This window comes from Ursus americanus, chromosome 21 (genome assembly GCF_024610735.1).
Source record: "Ursus americanus isolate L20-20 chromosome 21, mUrsAme1.1.p, whole genome shotgun sequence".
In the NCBI taxonomy this organism is placed as follows: Eukaryota; Metazoa; Chordata; class Mammalia; order Carnivora; family Ursidae; genus Ursus; species Ursus americanus.
In genome coordinates, this window is record NC_142147.1 from 47,185,281 (window position 1) to 47,196,045 (window position 10,765).

Consider the following 10,765-nt stretch of genomic DNA (forward strand, 5'->3'; position numbering starts at 1 on the left):
TGGTAGCATCCCTTTGATGAGTTCTTAATCCTGGTTTCTGTGCTCCCAGCCTCTCTCAATAGTCCAAATCACCTAAATGTTGTGGGTGAGGACAGAAAGAAGTGGGCTTTTGGGCCAGCATCCCACACAGCTGGGCGAGACAGGTACTCACTCACATACTTTCACTTTTCCCCATGAGAGAAATAAAGAGGATCTCTCTTGCCACTAAGCTGTGCCACTTTGGGGGAGTAGTGTTGTGGGGTAAAGTGAAACTGTTCTTACCCTTTTCAGTGTGTCTATTTTTGCTTCAAAGGTGTGTTGGTCTCGGTGTTACACGCAACTAAGGAATCTTTGAACACTACATCAAAAACTAATGATGTATAGGGGCGCCTGGGTGGCGCAGTCGTTAAGCGTCTGCCTCCGGCTCAGGGCGTGATCCCGGCGTTCCGGGATCGAGCCCCACATCAGGCTCCTCCACTAGGAGCCTGCTTCTTCCTCTCCCACCCCCCCTGCTTGTGTTCCCTCTCTCGCTGGCTGTCTCTATCAAATAAATAAATAAATAAAATCTTTAAAAAAAAACTAATGATGTATAATATGTTGTCTAATTGAACATAATTTTAAAAATAATAATAAAAAACAACAAAGGTGTGCTGGAACTTTGTTGGACTCCTGGACTTCCAGAAAGGTACTCTTTTTCATGGATGGTTGTCAAAATCAATGCTCTATGGGGTAAAGGGATGATTGTAGAAAACTCCTATTCTACCATGTTGCTGATGTCACTCTCTTTCAGAATTTTATTTACAAAGCTAAATGTTAAAATGGCAAGATCTCCTTTTTAAGGCTGAATAATATTCCACTGTATGTATATACCATATTTTCTGTATCCACTTATCTGTCCATCTGTCAATGGACATGTGGATTGTTTCTTAACTTGGCTACTGGGAGCAGCGCTGCAATGAACATGAGAATGCAGATAAATCATCCTTTCAGTTCTTTGGGGTACATATCCATAAATGGGATTGTATGGTAGTTACATTTTTAATTTTGGGGGGAGATCTCCACTGCTGTTTTCCATATAGGCTGTACCATTTTAATTCCCACAAACAGTGTAGAAGAGTTCCAATTTCCCCACATCCTCAACACTTATTATCTCTTGGGTTGTTGTTGTTTTTAATAATAGCCATCCTACCCGTGTGAATTGATATCTTATTGTGGTTTTGATTTGCATTTCAGTGATTAGTGATGCTGAGCATCTTTTCATAAACCTGTTGGACATTTGTACGTCTTCTTTGGGAAGTGTCTATTCAAGTCCTGCACCCATTTTAAAATCAGGTTGTTGTGTTGGTTTTTGCTATTGTATTTTATACATTAACCCCTTATCAGATATATGTGTTGCATAGATTTTCTCCCATTCCATAGATTGCCTTTTCATTCTTTTGATTATTTCCTTTGCTGTGTGGAAGCTTTTTAGTTTGTTATCATCCCCTTGTCTACTTTCACTTTTGTCAATTGTGCTTTTGGTGTCATATCCAAGAAATCACTGCCAAGACCAATGTAAAGAAGTTTCACCTATGTTTTCTTCTAGGAGTTTTATGGTTTCAGGTTTTATATTTAAGTCTTCAATTCATTTATATTTATTTTTGTGAGTGGTCTAAGATAGGGGTCCAATTTCATTCTTTAGCATGTTGATGACTATATGGTAAGTGAAATAAGCCAGTCACAGAACAGAAATGGCATGATTCTATTTAAATGAAGTACCCAATTAGTCAAATTCATAGGAGCAGAGAATAGAATGGTGATTACCAGAAGCCAGGAGGAGGGGGAAGTGGGGAGCTGTTCAATTGGTACTTCAGTTATACAAGGTAAATTCGTTCTAGAGATCTGCTGTACAGCATAGTGCCTAAAATCAGTAATACCGTATTATACACTTAAAAGTTTGCTAAGAGGTAGATCTCATGTTACCACAAAAAAATCCTAATACAAAAACAAAGAGACAGATGAAAACTTTTCGAGGTGATAGATACATTACCTTGATTGTCGTGATGGTTTTACAGGTCTATGCGCATGTCTAAACTCATTCAATTATAAACATTAAATATCTGCAGTTTTTGTGTATCAATTATACCTCAAGAAAGCTGAGAAAGAACACTAAATGTCACATGCAAGGGCTTCTCCTGGCCAAACAGGAATACTGTGTGTGGCACCTACACCAAGGCTGAAGATTGATCTCTGTCCTGAGGAAAAGTTGCACCAACCCTGGACCCCAAAAGTCTCTTTCCCTGGTAAATACCAAACCATGATTACCCTGGATTTCACCTCTGACTTAACCTTTTCCCACATTCATATTATCTTATTGATAGCAGATCACCTTATTAAGATGTAACTTTATTCCCTGGGATGGCTCTGTCCACATCAGGTGTAAGAAATCTGTTCACCGAGATCTCCCACACCAGGTTTCTTATGATGTGTTCCAGTTTGCCTATAGATGTTGAGGCCAGTCTTCCAAGCCCTTTATGTCTGCAGCTATCAAGGCTGACAGTTAGCGTATATTTCTTTTATTTTCTCCTCCACCACTGTTGATTTGCCTGAAGCTCATTGTACTCTTTGACCTTAAAACTCCCATTAAAACAGCAATTACAGTTGCCACCTGATCAGTCTGAGTCCAATAAGGGGACTGAAATTACAGTGATTTAAATGGAAATTTAATATACAAATTATTAAACTTTTAAAAAGTAACCATACAATATTTTAAAACTCTATGTGGTACAATACTGAGAGTTTCTGAGGAAAGAACCTTGGAGAAAACATCAGACTCAGACTTTATGAAGAAAATACAGCTGTAGCCTACTGGGTGGCAGAGAAGTTTTCTGTTTTGCCTGAGTCAGAGGTGGTCCCTGGTTTCTGGTCAAGTGGGAAGCAACATTCTAGAGTGTGGTTGGTTTGTAGGCAAGTTGCAACGGGTGTTGGACGCATGGGCATGCAGAATGAGGAAGGGTACAGATGGCAACCATTTGGGGAACAGATGAGCCACAGCCAGTGGCCAGGTACATGGATGTGCAGAGGGAATGGGTGTGCCTATGTGAGTAAAAGGCCTAGAATGTGAAGGGTCCACAACCAGAGGTCCATGGGAATGTGATCAACAGGCTAGAGCTGCAAGATCATCAAGGAACTGTGCATTCTGGGTGTTTGGCTAGTGCAGAGTAGGACCAGATGTCCTCACTTCCACACTGCTGACCGACCACGCAGCTGCTACAGACATCAGGAGATCCCGCCCTCCTGCAATCTCCCTCGGACACCCTCGGCTGACAAAGTGTAACATTGTGTTTACTGCAAAGGAGAAATGCTCAAAGAAATTTTTTTTCATTATCATAGAGTATGTATCAAAGGGTGAATTTGGAACTGGAAGGCAATAACCTGGCACATTGCCCCTAGACTGAACTATAATGATTGCCACTTCCAAAATCCCAGCTACTGGTCTATAAATGTTGGGTTACATAGGAAGACATATAGGATAAGGGTCAGCAAGCCAAGGATTGTAAAACAGAATAATCAGCACAGAGATGCAAAGGAAGGCCACACAGTGAGAGGACAGCTGGCTTTCCCACAGTCCATTTACAGTAATTACCCATGCAAGGAGCTACACTACGGTAGCCACCCGGTGATAGGGCAAGCCCATTGCCTTCCATCTCTGGAAGCATCTGTCTAAACCAAAACCTCACAAACCAGGACTTGCTTTCTCCAAACAACCTCCCCTCTCCACCATGAGCTCTACTCACAACGCTTTTCAGAAAAACATCATATTAAGGATTGGTGAATGTCTAGTGACAAAACTGTTATCACAAGCATCTGAACACAGAGAAAGGAAGATAATTTGGGGAAAGCATTTCCTACATTTTGCATAACCCCACTTGGATTAAACAGTCCAAACAACCCTCGAAACAACGCTGAAAAGTGCAGTGTAGAGTGATGGAAGGGACCACTCCCAGTGCTATTTTGTGCTCTAAAACTTGGGTATTAGTCAGGGGTCATCCTGTAATGATCTTTCACAACGTGATTTTTTCCTCCAAACTATATCTGGAAATTTTTACATCATTTTTAATGGTGATATTTTGTTTCATTATACAGAAGTACCAAAATTAATTCAATCTCTTATGTATCTTCAGGTTGTTTACAATTTTTATTATTGTAAATATTCTTGGAATATGTTCCCTTCTGAAACCATCTTTCCCATTTGTGCAATTACACTGTAAAGATAAATTCTGAAAAGTGGAATTACTAGTTCAAAGATAATGCACATTATACCCTTTGATACATATTGACAAATTCCTCTCCAGAAATGTTGCACCTGTATTTTTCCCCACCAACCACTGGTTTTTCCATTCCCCCTTTTTTTTTTTTTTAAGATTTTATTTATTTATTTGACAGAGATAGAGACAGCCAGCGAGAGAGGGGACACAAGCAGGGGGAGTGGGAGAGGAAGAAGCAGGCTCACAGCGGAGGAGCCTGATGTGGGGCTCGATCCCATAACGCCGGGATCACGCCCTGAGCCGAAGGCAGACGCTTAACCACTGTGCCACCCAGGCGCCCCGGTTTTTCCATTCCCTTACTGACACTGAGTTTTATTAATGTTTCACTGTTGCTCACCTGGATCAGTAAGAAAGCAACATTTTAGGGATGGTTTTGATTTTGAATGGTTGTTCCATATATAAACCATAAGTCATAGGAAATTATAATGTAAGAAAAACTAAGAAGAAAACATGATCCAAATGAAGAAACCTATAGATCAACTAAGATACAACAAAAGACATTAGTTTTGAAGATGAAAAAAGATACCGTGAGTGTATCTCCTCCTCCCAAATCCACCTATAATTCCAAAATAAATCACAATTGTTGAAGGAACTTGACAAAACAAGCACCTTCTAAAACCCCATTTTTATTAAACAAGACTGTTGAGAAGCGGTGGTGCCAGCTTCCGACAACGGACGCTCTTGGCCTTCTGTAAGTTGTTAGTCACCGCAGTAAATATTAATTTTACTTGATTTACTTTATTAAGGCTATTTGCAGGACACCTAGTCTGGTTAACTTCCTATCGACAAGCTTTTCCCATTAGTGCACCTTACAGAGTTTCTCTACTGTGTGGGATTTCTTATGTCTGCAGATTGCACTTTTGCTAAAGTTTCATCACAAGCACATTACCTGGAGCATTTCTTTTTTATGCACACACCAATGAATGAAGATTCTCACCAAAGAAGTCGTAGCCACACCATTTAAGATAGCTGCACTGCCACATATAGCCTTAACGACTTAAAAGTTTTGAACTCAATTATAAAGTTGCTTTCTTATGTGAACTCCAGTGACCATGAAATACATTGCTGCTAAAGAGCCTGGGCAATACTAGCAACAAATAAACTGTCAAAATGTCATAGTATAACACAATAAATGTTTATTTCTTACTCAAGGAAAACAAGGTACAACACAGGTCAGACAGCCACCTTCTGCCAGTCAAGCCTCCAAGGTCACTATGACAGGAAAGATGGCTGGAGGACATCACAAGATGTTTCTAAGGGCCAGGCCTGGAAGTAACTTATATTACTTTTGCTCGTAGTCTGCTGCTTGGAACTCTATCACATGGACCAGCTCTTAACTGCAAGGGCTTCTGGGAAATGGAGTCTCTACGTGACCAAGAAATGGAACCAGCAAGATGAACACACAGCCATGCCCATAAAATATCACTTCATAGAGCTTCTCCCTGTGTAGAAAATCTAATGGATTTGAAAGCCTGAGAATCGACGAATATTCTTACCACACTAAGAACATAAGCACTCTTTTAAATATCTTTCTAGTGGGTACTCTCTTTAAAAAAAAAATCTACAGATTTTGGCTGGCCTGAAGTCCTCACTGTACCCATCTCAATTATAATTTCCTTCCTGGGCATATCCATTCACAGAAATTTGATCTCCAATTATCGTCATTGCCACAAACTGTCCATCTGTCGATTATCACTACTTTGCCCCTGTGGCATGTGACAGTTGGTGGGAGTTTTGTAGAAGTTCTTGAGATCCACAGCAGTTCCCTGGAATACTCTTATGAACCCTTGCTTCAGAGCTGCAGAATGACATCATGGGTGGCAGCGTCCTTGTCCTCTGCTGCCCCAGCCCTCCCAGCGACTGAGTAAGCCTCCATCACCTGGAATACATGGACTTGCTTGCTTTCCTGATTGGCCCCTTGGAGAATTACACTGAGAACGTTTCTGTCCTCTCACGCAGTCTTTGATGAGTGAGAAGGTCTGAGCTATAACTAAAGCCACTGCCATGCTCACGACATGTATGTGGCACTGCAGCTGCATGTGCTCTCTGGTGAGCGAGAAGGTATGAGTTACGACTGAAGCCCTTCCCACATTCTTTGCACTTATAGGGCCTCTCTCCTGTGTGGACTCTGAGATGCACATGAAGATCTGAATTCCGACTGAAGCCCTTACCACACTCGTCACATTTATACGGCTTCTCTCTGGTGTGGTCTCTTTGATGTAAGTGAAAATATGAGCTATAACTGAAGCCTTTACCACACACCTCACATTTGTAAGGCTTTTCTCCCGTATGAACCCTCTGGTGAGTGTGAAGAACTGAACTGTATGCAAAAGCCTTTCCGCACACGTTGCATTTGTAGGGCTTCTCCCCGGTGTGAACTCTCTGGTGAATGTGGAGGTGTGTGCTTTGGCTGAAGCCCTTGCCACACTCGCCGCACCTATAAGGTTTCTCCCCTGTGTGCAGCCTCCGGTGGACTTGAAGAACAGAGCTTGAACTGAAGCATTTGCCACACTCACTGCATTTGTAGGGCTTCTCTCCAGTGTGGACTCTCTGGTGGACAAGAAGATTGGAGCTCTGATCGAAGCCCTTCCCGCACTCCTCACATTTATAGGGCTTTTTCCCTGTGTGTACTCCCTGATGAATACAAAGCAGCGACCTAAATCCGAACCCCTTCCCACACACGTCACATCTGTAGGGCATCTCCCCCGTGTGGACCCGGTGATGGTTGTGAAGAGAGGAGTTGCGCCTGAAGACCTTGCCACATTCAAGACATTTATAGGGTTTGTCTCCTGAGGGGCCTTTTTGATATCTGGGAAGGTCTGGGCTCTGGCTGCAGCCCTCTGCCCACTCTTGACATTCGTAAGCTTTGTCATCTGAATGAGTTTTACAGTGAACAACGATATCTGAGCTCTGACTAAAGTCCTTTCCACACTGGTCACATCTACAAGACTTTTCTCCTATGTGAGCGCTGTGATGAACAGGGGGGTCTGCACCATCTCTGAAGCCCACCCCATAGTTCTTACATTTGACAGGCTGTGGAACCACAGGGACCCCGTTATGTTGTTTGACTGCTGATTTCATAGCCAAGTGTTTCCCACAGTCAGTGTATCTATGAGGTTCCTCTTCTTTACATTCTTGGGAATCACCATGATCACGTGATGTCTGACTGGTGCTGTCATCACACTGAGCACATCCACACACTTTCTCTTCCACATGGATTCTCCCACACTGTCCTCGAGAATTCTGAGGCTCCGTCACCATGTTGGCTCCCTTCCAAGATTCTGGGTTAAGGACTTGTGTCAGGCCTTTCCCTGCTGTGCCACCTTGCTTTTCTAAATTAATGGCACTTATTACACAGTTTTCTTCTTCAGAAATCTGAAGAGACGCTCCCGCCCACTTTTCACAGAGGGAAACATCTCCCCCTAAATGCTGGGGACAATCTCCCTGAAGATTCATGACATACTCCTGACTCACAGTTAATTCACTGACCCTTTGTTTCCAAATCTGCCAGCAGTAGAGCACTTCTTGGGAGAGATAACTCAACCCTTTGCCCTGAAGATGTGAAATGTTGTTTTTAATCCTGTCTCCTATGAGGAGAAAGAGAATTTGGCTAAGAGAACAAGTAAGTTATCCCTGCAGAGGTTTTGAGAAATGAAGTAGGATGGAGTGGGAAGCTGTCACTGGCTCCTATTGATCTAGGAAACAATCAGAATCACAGGACTTCTAATCCATGGGCTGCCAATTAAAACTCACATGTTGCAGGGAAATGAAAAGAAATCTTGGGAACAATTTATAAAGAAAGAAATTCACCTCCCTCCTACACGAGCAGCTGATAAAACACCTTTAATCACTTTGCTACAAAAGGAATGGGGAAGGGGTGCTTGGATGGCTCATTCAGTTAAGCATCGGACTCTTGATTTCGGCTCAGGTCACGATCTCAGGGTTGTGAGATTGAGCCTCACACTGGGCTCCATGCTGAGCATGAACCCTGCTTGGGATTCTCCCTCTCCTTCTCTCTCTGCCCCTCCTCCCACTCGCACACTCTCGAAGCAAATAAAAAGGGGGGGAGGGGGAAGACTCCCATACGATTTATGGTGCGTGTGTGTGTGTGTGTGTGTGTGTGTGTGTACAATACAATAATGGGAGTGCTAGACATGGCGACAGACACAAAGGATCACAAAGACCTTCCAAGACACCATATAAAGTTGCAGAAACAAGCAACAAGTCTTGTCTCCTGCTAATCCCCCTGCCTTCACATTACTGTCACATGAGGTGGGATTATCATGTACGTTTCTGCACAACCTGCCCAACTGTATGTGGTCAGCCTAAAACAGCAATGGGGACTGATATAGGGATAACATTGTCAAATATCGTCCTGGGGTTGATGGGGGAGGCACATGTACACCTTTGAGGCAGGCTTAAAGAGACATCCTTTTCTCTGAGGTTCTCTGGATTCCATGAAGAGATAAAGTCCGCCAAGATCCCGTAATCCATCCAGTGATTTCTTTCTTTCTTTCTTTTTTTAATAAGTAATCTCTACTCCCAATGTGGGGCTTGAGCTCATGATCTTGAGATCAAGAGTCACATGCTCTAAGATCCAATAATCCATTTCTTTAACATCTCCTCTTTAGATAATCGCAGAATCTCAAATACCCATGACTATGAGAATGGGCAATGTGGAACTGTTAGTAGCCTGGCCCCACGGAAGCAAGATTGTACCACAGGGCCATAAAACATAGGGAGATGAGGCAGAAGAGGGTAGTCACACCCTTGGCACCCCAAAACAGGCTTCAGAATGGCATGAACACTATGGTCAAGACCATCTGGACACTGCTCCTGGTTCAAGGTGGTGGTTTCTGAGTCATCTTATTGAGAGTGACATTAGTGTGTAAGGTGGTGTCAGAGAAAGGGGTCTTTGAGCTACCCACAAGAGGCCTAAAGGAGCCGTTTTCTAGTTATTTTGACCATATCCATAGTAAGAAAAGCATTTGCACTGTGACCCGGTATGCACAAATAGACACAGACTGTTAACTAAAACAGTTTCACCAGCTGATACTTACCTTACTAGGTGCAACGTACTCTGACAAATTCTTTTGTGTTCTGGTCCATTAACCAATCTTGCTTTTTAAAAACTGATGATTATGATAGAGTAGCTTGATTTCAGACTCACTGACAGTGTTGAATCCTGCAGACTAGCCACACGTCTATAATCTATAGACATAATGGTACTTACTTTCACATGGTTATTTAAAAAGCGCAGGGTCTAGGGTGCCTGGGTGGCTCAGTTGGTTAAGTGTCTGACTCTTGATTTCGGTTCGGGTCATGATCTCAGGGTTGTGAGATTGAGCCCTGCAATGGGCTCCATGCTGAGCCATGGAGCCTGCTTAAGGTTCTCTCCCTCTCTCTCTGCTCCCCCCATCTCCACTCACATATGCATGCACACTTTCTCTCTCTCTCTAAAACCAAAACAAAACATCCAGATAAGGAGGGTTTACATCCTACTTCTTACAAGCTATGTAACCATGGGCAAGTTATTTAACTACTCTGTGCCTCAGCTGTTTCCTCTGTAAAAGAAGGAATATCTCATAAACTAAACCAAGGTAATACATATTTGTGTATGAGCCTCTGAGAAATTAAAATTGGATATTTATCAACGAGAAAGCAAATAAGCTGACACTTATACCACATTCACTATACACCAGATCCTGGTTTAGTTCCTTTAACACTAGCTAACCCAAAACACTGGTTTTTCTCCAGAAGCAACCAAGGCCCATGCCAGTGTGTGAATGTTATCAACCTCGCTTTGGGAAACATGAGAGCAGATGACAGCCTAAAACGAGAGGAGGCCAGGGTGGCCTCCTAACTGTATTGGAGGCCCATGGGCCGGGGGGGGTAAGATGTGAGTTCCCTCATCAACACCTCACCGGGGGCCAGTCACGCACATTAATCTGTTAAAACTCACTAACTTCAGGGGTCTCCTTGGTATGTGTGTCTCTCGAGTATTCTCACCAGTGGCCAAAGTTTCTCTTTGTGCTCCCCCTGGAATACTGTATGTGGTTTGAAGCTGATTATTTGAGGGAACAGGACCAGTGGTTTGCTGCTTAGTTACAGAGGGCTGTTGTCCTCACCCACTGAGACAAGGTTCCTGAAGTTCTCCAGCATCACGTCCTGGTACAGATTTATCTGGGCCTTGTCCAGTAGCGCCAGCTCTTCCTCCGTGAAGACCACAGCCACATCCTTGAAGGTCACGGTTTCCTGAAACATCAAGCACACGCCACATGGGTCATCCACAGATGACCACTGGCAGAAGGGCACAGCTGGAAGCTTCGCGGGTCATTAGGTTGTTGTCTTTCTGCTCCAAACTCTCCAGTTTAAACTATACTTGTAATGCGGGAGCCACGACTCTGCAAATCACACTTTGAATCTGAGAACGGCTCTGCGTGAGGCTCTGCCACTAGGGGGCGCAGGAGGGACTCTGC

General features: G+C 43.3%; 1 protein-coding gene across 1 annotated transcript; it reads right to left on the reverse strand.

Moving 5' to 3' along the window:
* Nucleotides 1-5,402: 5,402 nt before the first annotated feature.
* Nucleotides 5,403-10,380, reverse strand: ZNF285 (zinc finger protein 285). Its single transcript, XM_045815044.2, has one exon. It carries the CDS (start codon nucleotides 7,740-7,742, stop codon nucleotides 6,213-6,215), a length of 1,530 nt encoding a protein of 509 aa, XP_045671000.2. The 5' UTR covers nucleotides 7,743-10,380; the 3' UTR covers nucleotides 5,403-6,212.
* Nucleotides 10,381-10,765: the final 385 nt, after the last annotated feature.

Excerpts from the sequence above, each read along its gene's own strand:
- ZNF285 (XM_045815044.2), bottom strand. The coding sequence starts at position 7,742 with ATGAATCTTCAGGGAGATTGTCCCCAGCATTTAGGGGGAGATGTTTCC.